At 45.0% G+C, this 27,845-nt stretch overlaps 1 protein-coding gene across 1 annotated transcript; it reads left to right on the top strand.

Annotated features, from left to right (window-relative positions):
* The first annotated feature begins 15,964 nt into the window (after positions 1-15,964).
* LOC132377464 (zinc finger protein 239-like) lies at positions 15,965-27,634 on the top strand. Its single transcript, XM_059943741.1, has 3 exons — positions 15,965-16,003; positions 18,159-18,328; positions 25,185-27,634. The coding sequence occupies exon 3, from the start codon at positions 25,573-25,575 to the stop codon at positions 26,611-26,613; it is 1,041 nt and encodes a 346-aa protein (XP_059799724.1). The 5' UTR covers positions 15,965-16,003; positions 18,159-18,328; positions 25,185-25,572; the 3' UTR covers positions 26,614-27,634.
* Positions 27,635-27,845: the final 211 nt, after the last annotated feature.

The raw sequence follows: 27,845 nt of genomic DNA, 5'->3' as shown, positions 1-27,845 counted from the left end.
ATTAGCGAGCAACAAAATCTGCACGTAGCTCTTCAACCACAGACTCACCAAATGGACGTCAAAGCATTTGCTTCACCATCCGATCATGTCCGACACCGGACCCACCCTACCCCATACACCGACCTTCTCGGCATATCATTTATTGACCTGACCGATCAGGAAAGTATAAACTTACACCTTAAATCTCCCCATGGCCTCCCCCAGTCTCTGGCAGAACATTCCACAGGTTTACTACTCCAGCACGAAAGAAACTGCTCCTAACCTCTGTTCTAAAAGTTTACCCCTCAATTTTGAGGCCTTGCCATTGTTACGGATTCAGGCAACAACAAATATAATTAGTTAGGCAAGGGTTTTTTTTAAACAAATAACATGTTTATTAAACACTGAAAACAAACCCCCCCAAAAATAAACATATCACTAACGGAACCGGAAATCAGCTGCTGTGCGGCAGCTTACACAGTTCTTAAAGCAATGAAGCTTAAATAGTTCTTAAAGCGATGTTGCAAAAACAGTTCTTTAAAGTAGCATTGCCAAAAGTTCAAAATGCTCACAGTCCATTTAAGGGAGAGACTCTTTAAGACGATTTAAATTCTCTTTCACATCATATTGTTTCGATTCCCAAATCGAACTTTTCTCACGAAGAATTTACGAAACGAAATGGCTTAAAGGCACTGACCTTTCCTTTACAGAACTATTCTCAATCCTTTCTACTATTTCGTAGGGATTAACACGAGAACAGTCAACGAAATCCTTCCGAACAAGGATCAAACAAGGTCGAACCCGTTTCACCGTCGAATTCGATTCTCCTCGATCTTCTATCTCCCGAACTCCGATCTTCACTCTCCACTTATTCTTAACTAGCAGTATTGTAAAGAAACTGCTGGCAATGACCTTTTAAACTTTAGGCATTAGATAAAACTTCATCTTTCAAATAAACTGCGTCATAACATTAAATCACACAGTGGCATGAAGTCAACATGGCAAATCCAGCCACGAACTGCCCCTCCTCACAGGGAGGGGTCCTCCTTTTATACCCTGTAAAAAAAACCTGTCACATGACCTCTACTGGCCGGAAAATGACGTCACTCCACCATCACAAGACCATTACCTCAAGTCCAGTATAGTTTCAACCCCAGTCACGTGACAAGGGTACCACTGTCACATGTGACGAGTACGTAACACCATCCTGTTCTGGATATGTCCATCATAGGAAACATCGTCTTCATATTCGTAGTACTTAGTCTTTTCAATATTCAAAATGTTTCAATGATCTCCCTCTGCAATCTTCTAAATTCCAGTGAGTAGTGGCCCAAGCCTGCCAAACGGTCCTGATATGTTAACCCCTTTATTCAGAGAATCATATTTGTGAGCCTGATGATAATGAAGAGCAGCCTGACTAGTCTTACAAAGCTTCTGTATTTTCTCTTTGCTTTTCTATTCTATTCCACTTGAAATAAATGACAACTTTGCATGTGTCTTCTTTACAACAGATCTGTAAATGTTACCTTTTGGTTGTCTTGCATGATGACTCTCTGCACCTGGAATGTTTGACCCTCCTCATTTAGATAATATCCCACACTATTGTCCTTCACCAAAATGGGATATCATTCATTTCCCAGTCCTGTATTACTTCTGCCCATGTTTTCACAGTTCCTTCCATATTGTCTAATCCTGCTGCAATCTCATTAATTCCTCATCACTACCTGTCCCTCCACCTATCTTCGTGTCATGCATAAACTTTGCCACGGACCCATGAATTCCATTATACAAATTAACGATACACAATGTGAAAAGTAACTGTTGCAATACCCACCCCTGAGGAACTTCACTCTTCAAGAGAAAAGTCCCCCTTTTTCCCCCCACACACTGCTTCCTGCCTGTTCAGCATTCCCACATTAATGCTAGTGCCTTAGCAGTAAAGTCATTGTACATTATCTTGTTAAATAGCCTCATAAGTGGCATTTCAAAAAATGTTTTCTGAAAATCCATGAGTCATCCACTACTTTTCCTTTGTGCACCCTGCGTGTTACTTCCTCAAAGTACTCTGACAGTTTTGTCTAGCAAGATTCCCCTTCAGAGGAACCATGCTAACTTTGAGTTGTTTTATTATCATTCTCCAGGAAACCCGAAACATCTTTCTTAATGATAGACTCCTACACCTTCCCATCCCCTGCAGTCCAGTTAGGTACCCATTAGTCTGAGAGACAATGGATTTGCGCCTTGGAAAGTTTCCAGGGTGCAGGCTTGGGCAGGATTGCATGGGAGACCGGCAGTTGCCCATGCTGTCAGTCTTCCATCTCCATACCACTGATGTTGTCCAAGGGAAGGGCAAGGACTGATACAGCTTGACACCGGTGCCGTCGCAGAACAATGTGTGGTTAAGTGCCTTGCTCAAGGACACAACATGCTGTCTTAGCTAAGGCTCGAACCATCTTCAGATCACTAGACCAACGCCATAAGCTCTTGGCCATGTGGCAGTTAACTGACCTTTAATAGCCTTTCTTTTGCTTTTCTCCATTCTTTAAGAGTGGACTAACATTTACAATCTTCCAGCTCTCCAGGGCAATTGCCAGAATCAAATGAGTCTTAAAAGATCGTGACCGTTACTTCTTCAGCAATTTTTCTCAGGGCTTTGGGATGTAGTCGATCTGGTCCAGGTTAAATACCTACCTTAAGACCTTTGAGCTTACTCAGCTCGTTTTTCCTTTGTAACTCACGCACACTGCTTCTGTCTTCGACAGTGGACTGATGCAAAGTACCCATCATCTGACATTCCTTTGTCCCCCATTACTGTCTCTACCACCAGCATCAACTCACACCTCCCTTTTGCTGTTTATATAACTGGGGGGAGAAAAGCTTATTATCCTGCTTTACATTATTGGTTAGTTTGACTTTGTATTTCATCTTTTCACTTCTTCTTGCTTTTCTTAGTTTCCTTTTGCTGGATTTTAATCGGCCCATTCCCTATTCAGTTTTGCTAACTTATATGGCCTTTCCTTTGCCTTTTATGCAGTCTTTAGCTTCACTTGTCAGCCAAAGTTGCCTACTCCTGCCATATGAGGAGGACTTCTTTTGTGGGACATATCTATCCTACGCTTAATCTAAGATAGCCTTTCCCTGAGCAGACTCAAGCACAATCTTCTTTAAAAAAAACAATCTCAAAGTTATTCAACAAATTCCCTCTCGTGTTCCAACACCAACCTGTTTTTTTCCCAAACCCCTTGCATTTTGATGTCTCCCATTACAATTGTGACATTGTCCTTATTACATGCCTCTTGTACCTCGCATAGCAATATCAACCCCACATCTTGACTGCTATTTGGAGGCGTATATATGATTTGAATAATGTTTCTTTTCTTTTAACTCTTGCAGTTTCTTAACTCAACCCACAAACATTTAACATTGTCTGATCTTATGTGACAATTCAATCTGCTGCATTAAGTTTGGAATACTGACCGATAATTTTGTTAAAAAAGAGAACCACGTCATCAGCATATAAGGGTATTCTATGTTCCTGCTTTCCTGGCTGGATGCCTGACAGGACTGTCTGCTTTCTTATTGCCATAGCCAGGAGTTCTATGGCCAGTATAAACAACATCGGTGACAAAGGACATCCCTAGTGATGGCCTGAACAAACTTGCACAGATGTCATACCCACATTCATTAATTTTCTCTTCAAACCAACACTGTACAGGGATAATGCAGTTAATGCACACAACATCCTCCCCACCCCACTATCAATCTGTTCCATCTGCTCCGGAGGACACTAACTCAAACTGAGGGGAAGTGACCCGAGAGAGGAAAACGTACACCATTCCCTGCAGATCTTGCGGACTGTTCCTCGCAACAGAGAAAGTAGCTCTCCAAAAATGACCAGAACAGGAAACAACAGGCTCAACTTTAAATAATGGGAGTCGCCGTCTGACAAATTATTGACTTTATACTACCTCGTGTTGTAATCAATAAGTCCTCCGATAGTTCCATGTAACAAACACCGATTTCAGAAATAACTCAGTGAGGACAACAGTTTGGGTAAGTTAACGGGACTCACTGAGACCTGCTGACTCGAAACTGGCTTCAATACTCAATGATGGGAATCTGATTTCTCCCCCAGCTGCCCTTCCAAGAGGGAAGGATCCTCTCCCCCTCCTCCTCCCGATCCCGCAGACTATCTGCTTCAACAACGAAAGGGTGAGAAAAAAAAACTCCCATACGGGGGCTGTGAGCATGCGCAGAGTTATTATTGCACAATCAGAGCAGAGGGTCTCTCCACGGAGCAAATTCCAGTGACCCACCAGACTCTTGGGGGAAAAAAACCCTCAAATCTCCTTTAACCTACCCCCTCTCAGCTCAAATGCATGGCCTCTTATTTCTATCCTGGGAAAAAAGTTATTGTCTATCTACTCTATCGAGGCCTCTTAAGTCTATAAACCTCTATCAAGTCTCACCTCAGCCTATGTGGCTCCTGAGAAAACAACCCAAGTTTGTCCAGCCTCTTGTTATAGCTCATGCCCTCTAATCCAGGCAGTGTCCTGGTCAACCTCTTCTGCGCCTCCTCCAAAGCCCCGACATCCTTCCGAGAATGCGGGCAACCAAAATGAAATGAAACACTCCAGATGTGGTCTAACTAACTTTATAAAGCTGCGACACAACTTCCCGACTTTTGAACACAATGCATCAACTCATAAAGACAACCACGCCATTTGCCTTCTTAACCACCCGATCAATCTGTGCAGGCTCTTTCTTAAACTTGGAGTTTAAGATCCCTCTGATCATCAACACTCTTCAGGGTTTTGCATTTAACAGTGTACTGTCTCTTTACATTCGACCTACCGAGCTGCCGAGATGATCATCACTAATCAAATCTCATTGAGTTTTCTCAGGTCCAGTTGAATTTATTGCCAAGTGCTGAAGTATGGGAAGGTACAGATACAGAGAAACACTGACTTGTAATAACATCACGGGCAAGTACATTCAGATAACACACGCAGCATAAATTATACAATTCTCACTCAGTAACAATATAGAAATATGTTTTACTTCACCCTGCTAATCGGACCAGAAGAACAGGGGCTGAGCGGCGGCTCATCTCAGACGGTTTGGTGTGAAGGTCTCAAAACCCGGACCGACCCTGGCAGATTCTGTGACGGAAGCGAGGCGAGGCCGCCAGTTCGGGAAAGTTCAGTCCCTCCCCCTTCATGTTTCACCGATCACCTTGTGTTTCTCTCTCGCTTCCCCATCACCTTTTATTCTCCAGTCCTGGCTAAGGGTATCGGCCCGTAACATCGACTGTACTCTTTTCGTAGCTGCTGCCCGGCCGGCTGAGTTCCTCCAGCATTTTGTGCGTGTTGCTCGGATTTCCAGAAAGTTAACTCACTGCCCACCGTCAGACGCCCCCCCCCCCTCGCCGCTTGGGACCGGCTTCAATACTCACCGAAGGGAAATAGTTGGCGTCGCTTCACAGAGAATAATCCGTTTCGTGCTCTCCGCCCCGGGGGCAAGGACACCGTCCCGATCCCACCACCGATCTGCTTCCACAAAGAACAAAATTCATCACCCATCCCGGACTGAGCATGCGCGATGTGAATTGCATCATCAGGGCGGTGGGCAAACAAACCTGCAGACGCTGCAGCTGTGTGGCAAAATGGAATGACGTGTGGAGGGTCTCCCATGTGACCCCATGACTCTGCTCCTTGCCCCGCACACGCTGCCCAACTCATCGCTCCATTTTCCACATGATTTCATATTTACACTGAGCTACATTTTTAATTTTCCCTCTGTATTTCCCTCTGTATTCTGTCGGCAGAAGGGATTAGTTGGCCTTTTGATTTCAAATTTAATTAGCTGAGATAAACATTTTGGGCCGAAGGGTCTGTTCTGTTCGATGTTCTATGTCTTCTGTCGAGGGGTTTCCGAGGAGACGGAAGCAAAAGGAGTGAGTGGGAGCAACAAGTCAGCTGCAGCCCAGTGTGGGAAATGTGAGATCACCCAATTCTGTTGGTAAAACAGAAATTGTATGTATTGCCTAGTGCACAAGTCCGGGAGGGCACACGTACAGAGAAACACTGACTTGTGGCAGCATCACAGGCAAATACATTCAGATAACGAATTATACAATTCTGTGTCATTATCAATATAGAAGTACACGTTTCATGTCATTAACAATAAACAGGTATATATAACCATATAACAATCACAGCACGGAAACAGGCCATCTCGGCCCTCCTAGTCCGTGCCGAACTCTTAATCTCACCTAGTCCCACCTACCCGCACTCAGCCCATAACCCTCCACTCCTTTCCTGTCCATATACCTATCCAATTATACCTTAAATGACACAACTGAACTGGCCTCTACTACTTCTACAGGAAGCTCATTCCACACAGCTATCACTCTCTGAGTAAAGAAATACCCCCTCGTGTTTCCCTTAAACTTCTGCCCCCTAACTCTCAAATCATGTCCTCTCGTTTGAATCTCCCCTACTCTCAATGGAAACAGCCTATTCACGTCAACTCTATCTATCCCTCTGAAAATTTTAAATACCTCGATCAAATCCGCCCTCAACTTTCTACGCTCCAATGAATAGAGACCTAACTTGTTCAACTTTTCTCTGTAACTTAAGTGCTGAAACCCAGGTAACATCCTAGTAAATCGTCTCTGCACTCTCTCTAATTTATTGATATCTTTCCTATAATTCGGTGACCAGAACTGCACACAATATTCTAAAATTGGCCTTACCAATGCCTTGCACAATTTTAACATTACATCCCAACTTCTGTACTCAATGCTTTGATTTATAAAGGCCAGCGTTTCAAAAGCCTTCTTCACCACCCTATCTACATGAGACTCCACCTTCAGGGAACTATGCACTGTTATTCCTAGATCTCTCAGTTCCTCTGCATTCCTCGATGCCCTACCATTTACCCTCTATGTTCTATTTGGATTATTCCTGCCAAAATGTAGAACCTCACTCTTCTCAGCATTAAACTCCATCTGCCAACGTTCAGCCCATTCTTCTAACCGGCATAAATCTCCCTGCAAGCTTTGAAAACGCACCTCATTATCCACAACACCTCCTACCTTAGTATCATCGGGATATTTACTAATCCAATTTACCACCCCATCATCCAGATCATTTATGTATATTACAAACAACATTGGGCCCAAATCAGATCCCGGAGGCACCCCGCTAGTCACCGGCCTCCATCCTGATAAACAATTATCCACCACTACTCTCTGGCATCTCCCATCTAGCCACTGTTGAATCCATTTTATTACTCCAGCATTAATACCTAACGACTGAACCTTCTTAACTAACCTTCCATGTGGAACTCTGTCAAAGGCTTTGCTGAAGTCCATATAGACTACATCCACTGCCTTACCCTCGTCAACATTCCTGGTAACTTCTTCAAAAAATTCAATAAGGTTTGTCAAACATGACCTTCCACGCACAAATCCGTGCTGGCTACTCCTAATCAGATTCCGTCTATCCAGATAATTATTAATACTATCTCTAAGAATACTTTCCATTAATTTCCCCAGCACTGATGTCAAACTGACAGGTCTATAATTGCTAGGCTTACTTCTAGAACCCTTTTTAAACAATGGAACCACATGAGCAATATATGTTATGTCAATAATCATAATTATACATTTTGTGTCATTAACAATGTATAAAAATACATTTTTTTTTCAAGAGCTGACTAAGAAATGTCAAATTTAGTCCCTCAGTCAAATTGTTGACACAGTTTGTGAACAACTGTGCTCCAAGCACCCACTGGGAAGTCCTGCAGACCAAAGAAGGGTTAGGTTATTCACACAGACAACAGGAACTGGAGCAGGCCACTCAGTCTTTCCAGAACATCCTGTCCTTCAGTAAGACACAAGACCAGTCCACTCTTCCCCCCCCCCAACACCACTCCAACTCACCTTGCCCACAGTCTGTCTGTGTCTGCCTCCCAATGTGGTGAATATCTCTGCTTGCCACCGCCATGGGCTGAGACATTTCCACAGATGAGCTGCTCATGACTCTTCCCCAATGTCAATGGGCTCCTTCACCCATCCGGCTCCTTGATCCCCCACTGGGACAAAGATCCTCTCGGACTCCATGCTTTTCACCCCTTCTCACACCATCTATATCCTTTCAGTAAAATCCCTCACCACGTCCTTCTGCTGGATCACTCACTCCGTGAGTAGCCTGCATCAAGCCAATGGGCCGAGCAGTCTCTTCCTACTTGTCAGAAATAAATTATAATCTGGCCGCAGAAGTCACTTCACAAACGCCCCCAACTTCCCGTGGAGGGAAATGTAAACAAATAAAAAGGCGGGACACTTACTTTGAGGTTTGTTCTGCTTTGACGGGGAGTTTGGGGATGGGAGTGGGAGTTGGATTCATGCAAGGGTAACGCCCTCTTGGCTGGCCCATCTCCACTATTGGGTGTAAGCAGTGATCGACATCACTTCTCACCAATGGGAAGAGAGTAACTCCTCTATTGACAGTAGGGTGGGGTGGGTGGGTCAGGTAATTGTTACGTCAGCCGGTAAAATTCAACCGTCTCAGTGTGATTTAAGGAAAGGCTGATCAAAGGATGTTTTTACTGATTTCAGAGGACCAAAAAGGGAAACTTAACAGGTTTCATCACTGAATCAGTAGAGTCCCCTGCTGTGTGACCAGATTTGCCATGTTGTTGATGGAATGCACGTCGTGGCCATTTGTTCGAGCTGAGTCACAAAACCACTAATGCTTTTGGAGAGGACCTTACCAGGTGATCTGGCTTGGGGTGGGTCAGTCAGTGCAGTATCCTGTTGTTTACTAATTTCATAAACAATGGCTTTACTGATGTAAACTGGATTTGGCTGCAGTGTAAACTTAGATTTGTATCAGTTAAGAGAAAACCTCTCGTCCCTGAAGTCTTTGTCTCCTGGTAAACTAAACACTCTGACACTGTGGACCACAGATACCCCTTCCTCTATGTCAGTGTATCATTCCAACAGCTGATTGCTGAGAGGAACTATATTTGTTGGTGACTGAAGTTCGTCCAGACATAGGTGGATGGAGTTGGTGGGGATTTCAGGGATGTCACATTGAAAGGATGGTTCAGCCAAACCCTCTGTGTTGTCCACCTGCCCTCCGGAGATGCCACGGGGAGCTCCTGTAAATCGCAGCACAGTGGTGACTCCAGCTGACATCAGTAGTTTTCCTGTTTAGGCAGCAGTGAGGAAGGGGCTGATCCTGGGTTTGCATAAATCGAGCGTTAGTTGCAGTGGAAGTGAGCCGGGACAGAGCCAGACCCCTGAAGAGTCCGGGCTGTCTGGTCTTGCAACACTGGGTTTAGTTTCTTGCCCGAGGCGAGATTGTGGGATCAATTAGTTGTGGTTCCCCTTGAAATGAGCAAACACTGAGGGAACGTGATTGACTTTAAAGAGCTGAGATACTCAGAGCACATCACCAGACCTGTTAACATTGTGTTTGCGACAGCGCCCCAGTGTCTGGGAACAGCTGAATGGCACGAAACAGAGGGTGATGCTGAGAGGCTGTTTCTTGGCCTCAAGTCCAGTGCCTAGTGATGTTCCACCTATTGTTACTTGTCATCTGTATCAATCATTTGGTTGGGAATATATAGGGTAGTAAGTTAGAAAATGGAACATGAAATCTACAGCACATTACAGGCCCTTCAGCTCACAATATTCTGCCAACCATTGTCTAGAACCACCCAACTGCATAACACTATTTTTCTGAGCTCCATGTACTTATCTAAGAGTCTCTTAAAGTACCCTATTGTGTAGGGTACACCGTCGCCAGCAATGCATTCCACTCCCACTACTCTGTGTGGAAAAACTCCCCTGACATCCCTCCTCTGCCTATTTCCAAGCACCTTAAAACTATGCCCCCTCATGTCAGTCATTTCAGCCCTGTAAAAGCCTCATGTTATCCACATGATCAATGCCTCTCATCATTTTATACACCTCTATCAACTCACCCCTCCTTCTCCGTCACTCCAAGGAGAAAAGGTCAAGCAAGTTTGCAGCAAGTAAGTTCAACGAATTACATTTTTGAAAGATATTAAGTATAAACTTTCCCCTTTGTTTCCATCTCCACACTCAAAATTGACAAATAGCTAATTCAGAAGATGTAAGACCTTGAAATGAGCAAACACTGAGAGAATGTGATTGACTTTAAAGAGCTGTGATACTCAGAGCACATCACCAGACCTGATGATCACAACTCGGTATGACAGAGGCATAACTGGTACTTCTGGGCACATTCAGTATCAGTCCAACTATTTCCTACCTTTCTTTGTGCAGGTATGTAATGTCGAAAGGACCAGTGTTTGGGTAAACACCAAACTTTCTCCTGACTGAATCACTGGATTCTCCGAGTCAGGTGGGTTCTCTCCAACTGATGCTCTCAATCCTTGGGCTGGTTTACTTGCTGCTGTTCCCTCATCTTCGGTCGTTGTTTGCTTCCAGTTGTGGGCTTTTCTTTCAATAAATCTCCTACCGCAGGTCTAACTTTAAGATGAAAGATATTGAAGTATGTTAACAATACAAAGGAGAACAAAACATTACTGTTCAATGTTCCAAAAAATAAAACTCACTGAAATTTAAACATTAAAGTAAATATAATGATCTGAGTGAACAAATCTGTAATTGTCCCTCACACGTCACAAAACGATATGGGATAAGAAGAAGCCATCATTCAGTCATGGTAAGACATAAGACACGGGAACAGAATTAGGTGATTCGATCCATCTGGTCTGCCCCACCTTGGCTGATTTTCATTCCAACACCATAATCCTGCCTTCCTCCTGTAACCCTGAAGCTACTTGGAACAATCACAAATATTTTAATCTCTGCCATAAATATACCCTAATGGCAGCTTCATCTACCCTCTGTGGCAACAAATTCCACAGATCAGCCACCCTTTACTTAAGATATTCTCCTCACATCAATATTAAGGGGAGGTTTCTTTATTTTGAGTCTGTGCTCTCAGATCCCAGACTCTCCATCTAATGGAAAGATCCTCTCCATGTCCACTGTATCCAGGCTTTTCAGCATCGGTAGGTTTACTTAAACAAGCACCACCTCCACCCCCACCGTCCCCCTGAACTCCAATGAGCACAGGTCCAGGACCATTGACTAACAGACAGGTGACAGTGAGGGGAAATTTTCAAACACAGTTTGAACACTGAACCCTGGGTCCAATTCTATTGCTGCAAACATTTAATGACCATGAGAGGGATGGTATAGGAACTTATTCTCTCCTCAGATAAACACTCATTGCCTCCAAAGGAACTCCAAAAACAAACAACTGAGACCAGACTGGAAACACTCGATCAACATCTCATCAGCCTGAGCAGCTCGATCCCCAGATCCATTTCAACAGGGTCAAAATATGTGATAGGGTCACACAGCTGAACGTGACACTTACCGACCCCAGAAACCTCGCACATTATCCCTACAACAGGGATTCCCCCACACCCAATGTCCAAAAACCCGAGACCTGATTCATTGTGGAAGGCGGAACATGCAGCCCCATCTACAGAAGTACAGACCTGGGCAAATCCCAAATACTGACAGTTCCATATTCCCGGAGTCTGCATCCCATGATTGCAGTCCAGGCACTAATTTCCCAGTACTCCTTTGCTGCCGGTAACACGCTGCAGTGTGTCGGCCATCCGGAGTTCAAACACTAACACTCCTACATCTACCTATGGTAGAATGGGAACCTGATAATCCCCTGACTGGCCAGATATTGGGCTGAAAAACCTGGGTGTGGGTCACCAGCAGGCAGGAATACGTTTCACATTGTCTCCAGCAGCTAAACTGAACACATTTTATCATTATCTTATTGTTAAATCAGATTTTGCCCAGCACAAGTGGCCGTCACATTTCCCATAGACCAACAGGAATAAGAAGAATTTACATTTCAAATTAAAATTAAATGCTGGAAACTCGGTACATCAAATTGGATATGTGGAAAGAGAAACTGTGGAAGACTCAGTATCAGAACAGACGCTGCCCGATCTGCTGAACGTTTCCAGCATTTTCTCTTTGTACTTTAAATGATGCACAACTATTGACTGATTACACGATGTTTGTGACGGCCTGAACAGAGTCGCACGAATGCAAGTCCCACATTCATTCCGGCACAGGGTTAACACCGTCGGTACAGTCAATGCTCACAATAGCCTCACAACTATCAGTCTGTTCCATTTGCTCCCGAGGCCACTAACTCCCCCTGAGGGGAAGTGACCAGAGCGCGATAAAAATGTGCACCACTCCCTGCAGATCCTGTGGCTGTTCCTGGGAACTTAAACGCTGAGAGTCTTCGTCTGATTAAGATTAACACAGCGGCCATTTGGTGACATTGAAACTAAAATTGTAGTGACTGTCTTTATCCTTCCTCATTTTGCATTAAATAAATCCTCTGATAGTTCAGGTAACAAACACTGATTTCAGAAATAATTCAGTGAAGCAAAAGACAACGGTAAAGAAATATTTTTGGTATTTATCATTGAGGTGGTGGGGTTAGGAGACTGGACAGACATTGAACAGAGATTGCAGGAGATGAGCAAATACAAACTTGTATAACCAGGTGGGTGAAGGGATCAAGGGCGGTCACCGATGGTCCTCCAGCAATACACAGATACTGAATTAACAGTACATACTACTATGTACTAAAATCGCAAAGATAGAACAACAGGAACTTTGGCATTAACCCTTCTCTCCGAAATATCTTTTATCAAAGTAGCCCCACTTTCTCTGACTATTTCCCGTCCACTCTCAGTCCAGGGGGTCTCGGCCAGAAATGTTGACGGTCCATTTCCCTCCACAGACGCTGCCCAACACACTGAGTTCGTCCGGCAGTTTGTTCTTTGGTCTGTATAACCCGTGTGAGTAAGGGGAGCGGGATTTTACACCGTATTCCAGGTACAATCTCAACAAAACCCAAACAACTGTCAAATTGCCCGGACCATTGGCCCCGCTTGCAGGGCAACAGTCTGCCGGTATTTGCCCCCAATGTGGTGAATCCCTCTGCTCGTACCACCGTGGGCTCGGACATTTCCACAGATGAGCCCCTCCTATCCCCACCGGGACAAACATCCTGTCCGTCCCCTCTCACACCATCTTCATGCTTTCAATAAAATACCCCCCCCCCCTCCGGGGAACCGGCATCAAACCAACGGACTGAGCGGTCTGCTCCTAACTCTAAGCGATACATCAGACTCCGGCCGCAGGAGACGCTTCACAAACGTTCCAGCTTCCCTAGGAGGGAAATGGAAATAACTCAAAGAGCGGCACGTTTACTTTGAGATTTGTTCCACTCTGAGGTGAAGTTCGACGCCGGAGCGGGAGACGAACTCTGCGGGGATAACGCCCTCTCCGATGGTCCGCCTCCTCTATTGGCTGTAACCAGTGATTGACATTCCTGCGCACCAATGGCAATAGCGCAGCTCCTGCACGGGGGGGGATAAGGGCTGGTCACGTGATCAGTAGCTCAGCCGTTAAACCGATAAAGCTCGAGCTCACCAGTGCGTGGATGACGTAAGACATCGCGCACGTGTGGGCAGATTCCGGTGTGGGGAGCCCATGTGTGAAGTCAGCCGCGTGAGTGCGCCTGTGTGACGTCACCTGTGGGGGGAGTGCTCGTATTTAAAAACGCATAAATGGACTGTTGCTAAGTATGTGCCTTTGGGAGATCAACGAACATGTCCAGCGCGCACGCACTTCAATGATGACTAGTTCTTTGATATCATTCCACAAGATAGATTGTGTTCTGTCTCCGGATTTATAGATAATACTGCAGTTGTCTCTGCCGTCTGGATCCTCTATCCGGTATCGAAGATTCCGAAAATCTTGGAAAGGCTGTTTCTCTGGAATTTCCCAATCATCAATAATATCCATGTACTTATCAAAGTCTGTGAAGCGATTAACACCAAATGTATGCTGTTTGTCTAATTTTTATCAATCTGCATTTTTACAGCATCCACACCAAAAACTGGTGAACTGCATTCCGAGAAAATGTACCCTTTAGTCTTCCCATCTGTTTCTGGGTAAAATTCATTTGTAATTTCCCCAAACTTGGAAAATATCTTCTGGATAACATTTCGAAGTTTCTCTAGCCGATCTGGTCCAACTTGTGGTACATTCTCCACAACAATAACAGAATCTATTCCATCAGCTTTTCGAGGTTGATCGTTTAAAATATCACCCAGCAATTCCTCGTCGGAGAGATCATCCACGAAGCCTTCGTCTTGTTCCTCCAACTCCTCCAACGTTTACAGCTCCGTGGAGGTGTTGACACCGAGAAGCTGGGCATTAAAGTTGATGATTGGAAGGAAGAGGTTGCTGAATTTTTTTGTGACAGAAGAAATTATCCCTGTTGGAGATCAGGAGTAATCAGTGCCACCATATTTTTCAGCGAAGCTGATTTCTCCTGTGTCACCTGGAAGTTCAATGTGCTCCACTCTGCAAAGATCATCACAGTGCCTTTTCCTGTATCAGTCTCCGTTGTGCTGATAAAGACGCTGCCTTCACTTTTACTAATTGTGAATAAATTTCACTAGATAGCAGCAGCTCTGCAGTTTACTTTGTGTAATTGTCACTAGTCACTGTGGAAGCTGTCATTGGTTTAAGTAAGTATATTATTGAGGCACTCATCCTGTAGCCATGGGCTATTTTTACATCCATGGTAAATTAACATTGCATTTTGTATGGAGGAGTATTGAGACTACAAAGAGAATTATTTTGTATTTCAGTGTCCACTTAAGGCACTACAGTGGACTGTACCCTCCTCCATTCAGATTATATCTGACATCAAATGGGATAAAATAAAGCTTAGTAACACACAAAAAAACACATAAGTGGACGTTTCCTCTGATTTCAGTGGTACAACATTAATCACGGATTTCATCACTGGATTCAGTGTTGTGAGATGTAAAGTCCCCTGTTATGTGTCCGGCTGCGCCGTGTTGTTGGTGGAGTGGACAGCGTGGTGTTTGTCTCGAATCGGGTCACAATACCAGAATTGCCAGCGGGGTCCACACACAGTGTATTAGTCAACAGAAAACCTCTGGTCCCTGCAGACTTTGTCTCCTGGTAAACTCAACACCCTGACACTGTGGAACATAGACACCCCTTCCTCTTTAAAGTCAGTAATTCATTCAGACAGCTGATCGCTGAGAGGAATTATATTTATTGGTCATTAAAGTTCGCCCAGATTCGATTGGACAGATTTGATGTGGAGTTCGGGGTGTCACAGTGAAAAGGCCGGACGACCGAACTCTCTCCGTTGTCCAAATATCCTTCCAGGTGAGGCGACACTTCACCTGTGAATCTTCCGGGGTCGCCTATTGTATCCGCTGCTCCCGATGCGGCCGCCTCTTCACTGGTGACACCAGCTCCTCCGCAGTTGTGCGGGGTAACGTTGTCTTTTTCGTGGGGGCGGATAGATGTTATTGTTCCCTTTTGTGCGGGAGGGGTGGGTTTTAGGGGTGGATGATTCGGATGCCTTTCTTTTTGATGCGGGGGTGGGGTGGGAGTTTGATTTTTCTCTCTGAACGACTTTCATGCTCTGTCTTTGTTTTGTGGTTCTCTGGAGAAGAAAATAAAACGCAAGAGTTGTTTTTGGATACCTGCTTTGATAATAAACTGACTGAACTGTCCTCTCCCAGCCGGTGTCCAAACATTTTCATTCCGATTCCCATTCCCGTTCCGATGTGTCAACCCATCGCCTCCTTGTGGCAAGATGAGGCCACCCTCGGGGTTCAGGATCAGCTCCTTATATTCCGTCGAGGGACCCTCCCCACAACCTGATGGCGCTGATGCAACTCCGGCACGGGTGGCGCGGTATGGACGACCAGCCACGGGCGGCGCTGTAGGGACCTGCAGCCGCCTGCGGCGATGAGCAAACCTCCGGCCGCCGGTGGCGCTGCCGCAAACCTTCTGCTAAACGCATGCGCGGTGCCGTGTGCCTGTATAAGTGCTGGTGTTAGGGCAGGGGTGAGTGGGGACTGGTCCTGGGGTAGCTTTGTGTAAATCAAGGGTCGGTTGTATTGGGAAAGGGCCAGGCCCACGCTTTGGCAGACGGCTGGAGCAGGGGTGCAGTGCAAACTTTTTTACGTGACGGAGCTGTACGAGCGGTGATTGATAAGTTCGTGGCCTAAGTTAGAAGGCCTAAAGTTAGACATCTCTCGATACATGTGTTTGCAATTCAACTCTTTGAGCGATTATGCAGAAAGTTTGAAGTTAATAACTTTTGCGGTATTTCTGTTTCAGATAATTGAAAATTGCTAGGTTTTGTAAATTTGACTCCTTCCACCTTAGGCCACGAACTTATCAATCACTCCTCCTACGTCGCACCCAATTGTGTATCTGCTCATTTCATGCACTGGGCACCTTCCTTGCCCCATTCATATGATTGGGTGTGACATATTTATATATAGATAGAGCTTCTTATAATGTTAAGCACTAAAGCAAGATGAAAGAAATATATGAATTCCAGCGCTCCACAGAAGTATAGTGATAGTTCAGACATTAAGAAAATTATAGCCTATCACTACATTTCAGTTTATAACTGGTGCAATAAAACATAATAATTTAATAATATGATAATGTATTGCATGGTTGCATTCAATAATAATCATAAAATGTAATTATCAAGCAAGTGAAGTAACGTTTGCTTAGAAGACATAGTGAGAAAAATTTAGTTTTGTATTAGCGAGTAATCCATGGACCACCACAGTCACAGCTCCAGGATTTCACCAAAAATGATCAAATATTCTATTCTCATGTTATTAGTGGTATTTTCCCCACCAGCTACCAACCCCTCACCCTAACCCCCGCTTCTGTTAAATTCCCTCTATTTAATATGCAGCTGCTGTTAAATTTCCCGCTTGTTTAATTTGACTTTTTTTTGTACAGAGTTGCTGGAGTGGTGCTCCGGTGAGCTCCGGCAGCACTGCACCCCTGTTTAGATCCAAGTAACATGGACCCGGGGATCAAGATGCCCGGGTTTATGAGGTGTTGGTTGAGTATTTCTGGTCTGGGATCAAATGTTTGTTTCTGGAGTTCATTTGGAAGCAATGCTGCTAATCTGAGGAGAGAATGAGTTTGTATTCCATCCCTCACAAGGAGAGGCTGTGAGTAAATGGGCTGTTCTGTGTTTGAACCAGTAGAAATAGACCTGGGGGGGGGGGGTTCAGTGTTCGAACTGTGTTTGGAAATTCCTCCTCGCTGTCACCTGTCTGTCAGACAGTGGAAATCAAACAGAATGTCAAGTTGCTGGAGATCTGCACTAAAAATGAAAAAATCTGAATCCAGTCTGAGAAAAGATTGTGAACCTGAATCATTAAATTTGTTTCTCTCCCCACAGCAGTTCCTCACCTGTTGAGCGATTCTGGTGATTCTGGTTTCTTTTTATTCCATTCACTCTGGAATGGTTTAAATTTCCTGATTGTCTCTTATACTTGGGAATGTGTTCAGTGCAGTTGTTGCTAATGAGATTCACGTGAATAATCTCAGGAATCATCGGCTTTATGTATGAGGAGCATTTGATGGTTATGGGGCTGTGCTCAATGGAGTTCAGATGGGGGTGAAAGGGGAGGGGGTGGTTAAGTAAACCTACCGAATGCTGAAAAGCCTGGATACAGTGGACATGGAGAGGATGTTTCCATTAGACGGAGAGTCTGTGATCTGACAGCACAGTCTCAGAACAAAGATGCTTCCCTTTAAAACTGAGAGGAGAAAAATTTCTTCAGCCAAAAGATGTCTGATCTATGGAATTTGTTGACACAGAGGATGGTTGAGGCTGCCATTTGGGTATATTTATGGCAGAGATTAATATACTCATGATTGCTAAGTAGCTTCAGGGTTACAGGAGGAAGGCAGGAATATGGTGTTGGAATAAATCTCAGCCATGGTTGAGTGGTGGAATAGATTCAATGGATTAAATCACCAAATTCTGTTGCTGCATCTTATATCTGACAGTGACTGAGCGATAACTCCTTCCTGTCCCATATCAGGTTTTGTCACGTGTCAGGGACAATTACAGATTTGTTCACTGAGATCATTATATTTGTCTTCACTGTTTAGATTTCAGTCAGCAGAAATATTTTGTTCTTTGTATTAACATGCTTAATTATCTCTCATGTTAAAGTTGGACCTGCGGTGAGAGATTTATTGGAAGAAAAGCCCACAACTGGAAGCAAACCACGATTGAAGATGAGGGAACAGCAGCAAGTGAACCAGCCCAAGGACTGAGAGAACCGACTGGAGAGAAACTCTTCTGACTCAGGGTTTCCATTGATTCATTCAGGAGCAAGTTTGGTGAGTCTCACTTTCTCAAACACCGGTCCTTCAGACATTACATATCTGTACAAAATAAAGTAGGGAATAGTTGAGGTGAGAATGAATGTATCAGTTAAGTCTGTCAGACGCAGTTGCAATCACTCCAAGTCTGGTAATGTACTGTCAGTGTCCCAGCTCTTTAAAGTCACTCACATTCCCTCAGTGTTTGCTCATTTGAAGAGCTTGCATCTTCTGAAGTAGGTTTTGGTCGGTTCTGAGTGTGGAGAGGGAAAGAGGGGTGTTTGTATTTACTATCTTGCTAAAAGAAGTAATTGTTTGAAATTACTTGCTGCAGACTCACTACCCATACCCTGTACATTCTCAACCAGATTATTGACATTCATGACAAGTAGCAATGGATGTTACCCTGGGGAGCACCACGAGGCATGGGTCTTGACTCCAATAAACAGCCTCCCATCATCACCATCTGCTTCCTACCATCGAGCTGTTCCCAGACTCTGGGCTCTGTGACAAACACAATGGTAGCAGCAAGATTAGACAGTGATTAATATAAAGAGAGATTTGTTGCTTTCTGAAAGCTGTCGGATGCAATGGACCAGATCCTCCCTTGCTCACAACTTAATCTCTTCTCAGACCCATCCTCCCGGGTCACACTGTGTTTGATAACCTACATTTCCAACCTCCCTCCACCTGCTAGTAGCCCCACAGCTTTCGCATCATTTACCCCATATCAGTACACGTAAACAGATCCTCGTTACCAACATCCACTCTCACAGCTTGGGGAACCAGAACTAACTGATCCTACATTCCCGGCCCAGACTGTTCAGCTGTCTGGCTCGGTCCCGGCTCTTTCCCACTGCAACCGCCCTTCGATTTACACAAACCTGAGATCAGCTCCTTCCTCACCGCCATCCAACCAGGAGAACTGCCAGCAACAGCTAGGGTCGGCACTTTGCTGTAATATGCAGACGTTCCCCACAGCACCACCAGTGGCCGGAGGTCAGAGGGACAACGTAAAGGATTTGGCTGTTCGGTTCTTTCACTGTGACATCGCCAAACTCTGTATTAACTCCATCCAGCCAAATCTGAACGAACTTCAACAACCAACAAATATAATTCCTCGCAGCGATCAGCTATCTGAATGTTTCACTCACTGTTAGAGGAAGGGGTACCTACACTCTCGGGGTGTTTAGATTGCCATCAGTTCCATCAACCAGATCATTGGCATATAACATGAAAGGAATCATTCCCAACGTACACCCCTGTGGAACTCCAGTAGAAACTGGTAGCCAGCCAGAAAAGGCTGTCTGTATTCCCACTCGTTTCCTCCCGCCAATCTTCCTTTTTCCTGAAATAACATAGGCACAGAGCTTGTTAAGCAACCTCATGTGTGGCACCTTGTCATAGGCCTGAAAATCCAAGTACACATCAACCAATTCTCCTTTGTCCACCATGCTTATTATTTCTCAAAGCATTCCAACAAATTCATCAGGCAAGATTTTCCCTTGAGGAAACAATGCTGACTCCGGCCTATTTTATCTTGTGCCTCCAAGTACCCCGAACTCAAATCCTTAACAGTCGACTCCAACATCTTTCAAACCACTGTGAGACTAACTGGCTTATAGTTTCCCTTCTTCTGCCTCTCTCCCTTCTTGAAGAATGGAGTCACATTTGCAATTTTTCAGTCTTCCAGAGCCATTCCTGAATTTAGTGATGCTTCAAGGATAATTAGTAATGCCTCCACAATCTCTCCGGCCACCTCTTTCAGAACTGTGGGTGTAAACAATCTGGTCCAGGTGACTTATCTCCCTTCAGATCTTCAGTTTCCAAAGAACCTCCTCTCTTGTTGTGGTCCCTTCTGTACAGGTCCCACCTTCCCTGGAAGACGGCCACGGAACCAAAAACCCTATCCCCTCCCCTCCCCTTCCCCCTCCACATGCCTGATGTCATGCATGGGTTTTCTACACCGGGGTCTGACATCATGTGTGTGGTACCTTAAGTCTGCAGGTTTGTTTCTCGTGGTTGTGCAGTTTAATCTTTCATCCGTTCAGACAAGGGAGTGAGATCCAGATCTGTCACGACCTCTCATTGTGGGTGGACATTTTTTTCTATCGTCTCCATTCCACTGTTACAAATTGCCGAAGTGCAGTCAATGTTTTGAGGTATATAACCCAATTAATGCAAGAAGGAAGCCTTTTCTGTTTTCCTGGGCTTCTCAAACATTTGTACACTTCAGTGAAATCTCCCTCCAGAAGTTCCAGAGGAGAACCTCAGTCTGTCTAATATTTCCACACAGTTAGTGGGGAATCGTTTGTTATTGTCATGTACCGAGGTTCAGTGAAAATCTAGTCTTGCATACCATCCTCTCAGATCAACACATTACAACGGACCAATGACCACAACACAAGCAGTTCCTTCTCTTTTCCTTCTCCATCTTCCATCTTCCTTCTCTCCAAAGATTAAAGCCCTAGCTCACTTAATCTCTGATCATAATCCATACTCTCTAAACTAGGCAGCATCCTGGTAAATCTCCTCTGTACCCTTTCCAATGCTTCTACATCCTTCCTATAGTGAAGTGACCAGAACTGGATACAGTACTCCTAGTGTGGCCTAACCAGTGTTTTAGTGAGCAGTAACATTACATTGCGTCTCTTAAACTCTATCCCTCGACTTATGAAAGCTAACATTCCATAAGCTTTCTTAACTATCCTATCTACCTGTGAGGCAACTTTCAAGGATCTGTGGACATGTACCCCCAGATCCCTCTGCTCCTCTACACTGCCAAATATCCTGCCATGTACTTTGTACACTGCTTGGAGTTTGTCCTTCCAAAGTGTACCACCTCACACTTCTCCAGGTCAACTCCTTCTGCCACTTCTCAGCCCACTTCTTCATCCTATCAATGTCTCTCTGCAATCTTCGACAATCCTCTACACTATCTACAACACCACAAACCTTTGTGTTGTCTGCAAACTTGCCAACCCACCCTTCTACCCCCCACATCCGGGTTGTTAATAAAAATCACGAAAAGTAGAGGTCCCAGAACAGATCCTTGTGGAACACCACTAGTCACAACCTTCCAATCTGAATGTACTCCCTCCACCTCGACCCTCTGCCTTCTGCAGGCAAGCCAATTCTGAATCCACCTGGCCAAACTTCCCTGGATCCCATGCCTTCTGACTTTGTGAATAGGCCGACCTTGTGGAACCTTGTCAAATGCTTTATTAAAATCCATGTGGATCACTTCCATTGCACTACCCTCATCTATATGCCTGGTCACCTCCTCAAAGAACTCTATCAGGCTTGTTAGAAATGACCTGCCCTTCACAAAGCCATGCCCTCTGTCCCTGATCAGACCATGATTCTCTAAATGCTCATAGATCCTATCTCGAAGAATCTTTTCCAACAGCTTTCCCACCACAGACATAAGATTCACTGGTCTATAATTCCTGGACTATCCCTACTAACTTTTTAGAACAATGGGACAACATTCGCCTCCTTCCAATCCTCTGGTACCGTCCCGTCGACAACAAAGATATAATGATCCTACCGAGAGGCTCAGCAATCTCTTCCCTCGCCTCGTGGAGCAGCCTGGGGAATATTCCATCAGGCCCTGGGGACCTATCTGTCCTAATGTATTTTGACAACTTCAGCACCTCCTCTCCCTTAATATCAACATGCTCCAGAGCATCAACTTCACTCATATTGTCCTCACCGTCATCAAGTTTCCTCTCAGTGGTGAAGAGAAGAGAAGTATTCATTGAGGACGTCGCTCTCTTCCACAGCCTCCAGGCACATCTTCCCACCCTTATCTCTAATCGGTCCTACCTTCACTCCTGTCATCCTTTTGTTCTTCATATAACTGGAGAATGCCTTGGGGTTTTCCCTTACCCTACTCACCAAGGCCTTTGAATGGCTCCTTCTTGCTCTTCTCAGCCCCATCTTAATACCCTATGTTCCTCAATAGACCCATCTGATCCTTGCTTCCTAAACCTCATGTCTGCTGCCTTCTTCCACTTGACTAGATTTTCTACCTCACTTGTCACCCATGGTTCCTTCACCCTACCATTCTTTATCTTCCTCACCAGAACAAATTTATCCCTAACATTCTGCAAGTGATCCTGAAACATCGACCACATATCCGTAGTACATTTCCCTGCAAAAACATCATCCCAATTCACACCCACAAGTACTAGCCTTATAGCCTCATAATTTGTCCTTCCCCAAATAAAAATTTTCCTGTCCTCTCTGATTCTATCCTTTTCCATGATAATGCTAAAGGCCAGGGAGAGGTGATTACTGTCCCCCAGGTGCTCACCCACTGAGAGATTTGTGACCTGACCCGGTTTGTTACCTAGTACTAGATCTAGTATGGCATTCCCCTCCCAGTCGGCCTGTCAACATACTGTGACAGGAAAACATCCTGGACACACTTAACAAACTCTGCCCCATCTAAACCATTGGAACTAATCAGGTGCCAATCAATTTTAGGGAAGTTAAAGTCACCCATGATAACAACCCTGTTATTTTTGCACCTTTCCAAAATCTGCCTCCCAATCTGCTCCTCGATATCTGCTACCAGGGGGCCTATAGAATACCCCCAATAGAGTAACTGCTCTCTTCCTGTTCCTGACTTCCACCCATACTGACTCAAAAGAGGATCCTGCTACATCACCCACCCTTTCTGCAGCTGTAATAGTATCCCTGACCAGTAATGCCATCCCTCCTCCCCTTTTCCCCCCCTCTCTATCCCTTTTAAAGCACTGAAATCCAGGAATAGTCATAATCCATTCCTGCCCTGGTGCCAGCCAAGTCTCTGTAATGGCCACTACATAATAATTCCATGTATATAACGAAGCTTTCAGTTTATCACCTTTGCACCTGATGCTTCTTGCATTGTACACAAACCTTAGCCCTTCTACCTTATTACCTTTACACCCTTTATTCTGCTTCTCTTTCCTCAGAGCCTCTCTATATGTTAGATCTGGCCTTACTCCATGCACTTCTTTCACTGCTCTTTTGCTCCAGATCCCATCACTAGAATCCATTCCTTATGTCCCCTAATACCCTTAAAACTTCATCACCAGAGTGTGGTAGCAGATGATTGCCTCTGACTGGAAGCCTGTGACTAGTGTTGTCCCTCAGGGATCAGTGCTGGATCTGTTGTTGATTGTCATCTATATCAGTAATCTGGATGATAGTGTGGTTAACTGGATGACCAAATTTGTGGATGAAACCAAGACTGGGGGTGTAGTGGACAGTGAGGAAGACTACCATGGCTTGCAGTGCGATCTGGATCCGCTGGAAAAATAGTTTGAGAAATGGAAAATGGAATTTAATGGAGACGAGTGTGAGGTGTTGCACTATCAGGGTAGGTCTCACACAGTGACTGGTGGGGCACTGAGGAGAGTTGTTGAAGAAAGGGATTTGGGATTACAGGTCTAAATTTCTCTGAAAGTGGTGTCGCAGTTCGATAGGGACAGAAAGAAAGATTTTGGCACATTGGCCTTCGTAAACCAAAGTACTGCGTACAGGAGATGGATGTTATGTTGACTTTCTCCAAGACATTGGTGAGGCCTAATTTGGAGTATTGTGTGCAGTTTTGCATTATGCAGGAAGATGTAAAAGAGGTTGAAAGAGTTCAGCGAATATTCACTGGGATGCTGTGAGGTCTGGAGGGCTTGGGTTATAAGGAGAGATTGAACAGGTCTAGGCTTTTTTGCCTTGGAATGTAGAAGATTCAGGGGAGATTTGATGGAGGTAGAGACATAAAAGCATAGAAAACCTACAGCACAATACAGGCCCTTTGGCCCACAAATTTGTGCCGACCATGTCCCTACCTTAGAAACTTCTAGGCTTACCTACAACCCTCTATTTTTCTAAGCTCCATGTATCTATCCAAAATTCTCTTAAAAGACCCCATCATATCTGCCTCCACCTCCATTGCCAGCAGTCCATTCCACGCACTCACCACTCTGAGTAAAAAACTTACCCCTGACAACTCCTCTGTACCCACTCCCCAGCACCTTAAACCTGTGTCCTCTTGTGGCAACCATTTCAGCTCTGGTGTAGCAAAATTATGAGGGTTGTACAAACGTTTGTAGTTGGGGTAGAGGCAAGCTGGCTTTTTGCACTGAGATTGGGTGGGACTACAACCACAGGCCATGGATTAAGGGTGAAAGGTGAAACACTGAGGGAAACTTCTTCACACAGATGGTCATCCAGGCGTGGAATGAACAGACTCCCAGCTGTTGCATGCGAGATGAATGTCAACATTTAATAGGTTTTTATAGGTACCTGGATGGTAGGGGTATGTGAGTAGACAGTTTACATAGTTCAACACAAGCTAGCTGGGCCAAAGGGCCATTTTCTGTGTTGTACTTTCCTATGACTTTGATAAGAACATGAAATAATACTAATATTCATTTAACTGCTGTGTGGACCAATCATTCATCTGGGCAGGAAATGATTACATGGCTTTAAAACTGTGGCACTTTAAATTGACAGTAGGTAAAAGAAGATCTCAGCTGCACGTCAACAAAGGTTATTTGCGTGAGAGTGTTTCAGTTACTGTGGGGCCAGGAACCCATGCAGCTCAGTGGGGACCGGGAATAATACCAGTGGAGAGAGTCAAACTGAGCCAGGTCACAAATTGGTGATGGCAGATATGCCCCATTATAGAGACAGGAAGAGCATAAGAGTTTGATGGTCATTCTGGATACCAGCAATGTGCCCAGTTCGAAGATGATTTCTCTCTCCAACTTGTGTTGAACCTCACTGTAACAGTGTGATGCCAGATCACACCTTGGCAACTCAAGTGATCTCATCTAAAATGTTCCTCACCCATTGATGGATTTTGTAAATCTTTTTACAGGTTAAAAATGACAAGGAATTTGTCTACGGGAATCTTGAACACAGGGTGCTCGTTTTGCTGTCCCTGTCCAGATATTTAAGAAGTGGAGCAAGGGATTCACTCGATCATCCTTCCTGCTCAGATTGTGGGGAGGAATTCACTCGATCAATAGACTGAACGGGCACGCCCGTCAGTTTACAGAGGGGAAAGGCTGTTCACCTTTTCAAACTGGGGATTCGTGAAGATAAATCAGCAAGTTCACACTCGGACAAGGTCATTCACCTGTTCTGTGTGTGAGAAAGGATTCAGTCGGTCTTCCTACCTGTGGACACACCAGTCAGTTCACACTGGGCAGCGGCTGGTCATCTGCTGAATTTGTGGGGACGGATTCACTCGATCATCTGACCTAATGGCTCACCAGCGAGTTCACACCAGGGAGTGGCCCTTCACCTGCTCTGACTGTGGGAAGGGATTCACATCATCATATTTCCTACTGAGGCACAAGTCAGTTCACACCGGAGAGTGGCCATTCACCTGCTCAGTCTGTGGGAAAGGATTCACACAGTCATCTCACCTACTGAGACACCAGTCAGTTCACACTGGAGAGTGGCCATTCACCTGCTCAGTCTGTAGGAAGGGATTCGCTCAGTCATCTGAACTGAAAGTACATCAGAGAGTTCACACTGGGGAGAGGCCATTCACCTGCTCAGACTGTGGGAAGGGATTCACAACGTTAGCTAGCCTACAAGCACACCAGCGAGTTCACACTCGGGAGAGGCCGTTTACCTGCTCAGTGTGTGGGAAGGGATTCACTCAGTCATCTCAACTGAAGGTACATCAGCGAGTTCACACTGGGGAGAGGCCGTTCACCTGCTCAGTTTGTGGGAAGGGGTTCATTTGCGCATCCCACGTACTGAGACACCAGTCAGTACACACCGAGGCGTGGGCATTCACCTGCTCAGAGTGTGGGAAGGGATTCACTGAATCATCCTCCCTACAGAGACACCAGTCAGTTCACACTGGGAAGTGGCGGTTCACCTGCTCAGACTGTGGGAAGGGATTCAATCGGTCATCTCACCTACTGAGACACCAGTCAGCCCACACAGGGAAAGGGCCATTCACCTGCTCAGATTGTGGGAAGGGATTCACTCAGTCATCTCTACTGAAGATACATCGGCGAGTTCACACTGGGGAGAGGCCATTCACCTGCTCAGACTGTGGGAAGGGATTCATTTTGTCATCCCAACTGAAAGTGCATCAGCGAGTTCACATTGTGGAGAGGCCATTCACCTGCTCAGAATGTGGGAAGGGATTCACACAGTCATCTCACCTATTAAGACACCAGTCAGTTCACACCGGAGAGTGGCCATTCACCTGCTCAATCTGTGAGAAAGGATTCACACAGTCACATCGCCGACAGAAACACCAGTCAGCCCACACAGGGAAATGATCGTTCACCTACTCAGTCTGTGGGAAGGAATTCACTCATTCATCTCAACTGAAGTTACACCAGCGAGTTCACACTGGGTAGAGGCCGATCACCTGCTCAGACTTTGGGAAGAGATTCTCTCAGCCAAATGTGCATCATTGAGTTCACACGGGGGAGAGTCCGTACACCTGCTGACAATGTGGGAAGCGATTCACTTAGTCATCTAACCTTATGTTGGCAGCTTAATATTGGGGTGATAGCCCCCCAGCCCGGTCAAACTTAAGAAATCTCGTTTGGGTGGATGCTGTGTGATGTGTCCCATGTTACAAATAAATACCCTGAAATAACTAAACAGTACACAATATGTGATTAAACGACTGAGCCTTATAAGTCTTACTTTAACTCTTTCCATTCACGTTTTCTCATCTCAACGCATCAAAAGAGCACAAAATTCTCTCTTCCAGACTCACAAGAAAGAACATTTCTGTCATTGGATAGCCCTGCACGCCTAATCTCTGTTATCTCTAGTCTTAACCTAAACATTGCTGCTACAGAGAAACCATTACCTCAGCAGTGAAACATTGCAGAGAGGCCATTACATGAGCAATGAAACCTTGCAGCATGTTGCACCTGCAGAGTTCTCAGATTATTAATGTTAACTGCATATATAAAATGGCTTCTCTGTGGCACTATAATGAAATGACTTCTTTGTAGGTACCTGATGAGGTAATGTTCTGTTTAGTTGAAATGTTTGGGTTATAATTATTGATAACAGAGGAACTAACCAATGGAAGCAATGTTGTTCCCTCTGTATGTGTGGGAACCTGGATTGAGTGTGCGGGTTTGTCGGGAGGAGAACCGAAGAGGAAGGACGTGCTGGACAAGCTCTGGTCAACCACTGAGGTTGGTCCCAGGCGGCAGGCCGTGGAGGTCGGAGATCGAACGGTGGAATGAAGGCTTCGATAATTGAGCTCCAACGATTTTTTGGCTCCTTCTTCTTTCCTTGTATATTGTATGACTTAATTACCTAACTCCAGTAAGATTTATAAAGTGTAATCTGTAAAACATACATTATGTGCTGTCTGATATTGTATGTGCAAGTTTGTAGATGTGTGTGTTACACAGTATCTATGCAAACGGGAGACGCAGTTTGGCGGAGGATGCATTTCCTCCTCGACAAACACAAGCCAATAGCCCTAAGCATTACACTTGGATGTCCCTCACAATTTTTAAACGAATATTTAAAACAAGCC

Source organism: Hypanus sabinus, chromosome 18, assembly GCF_030144855.1.
Source record: "Hypanus sabinus isolate sHypSab1 chromosome 18, sHypSab1.hap1, whole genome shotgun sequence".
Taxonomy (NCBI): Eukaryota; Metazoa; Chordata; class Chondrichthyes; order Myliobatiformes; family Dasyatidae; genus Hypanus; species Hypanus sabinus.
This window is presented reverse-complemented; position numbering and strand designations above follow the sequence as displayed.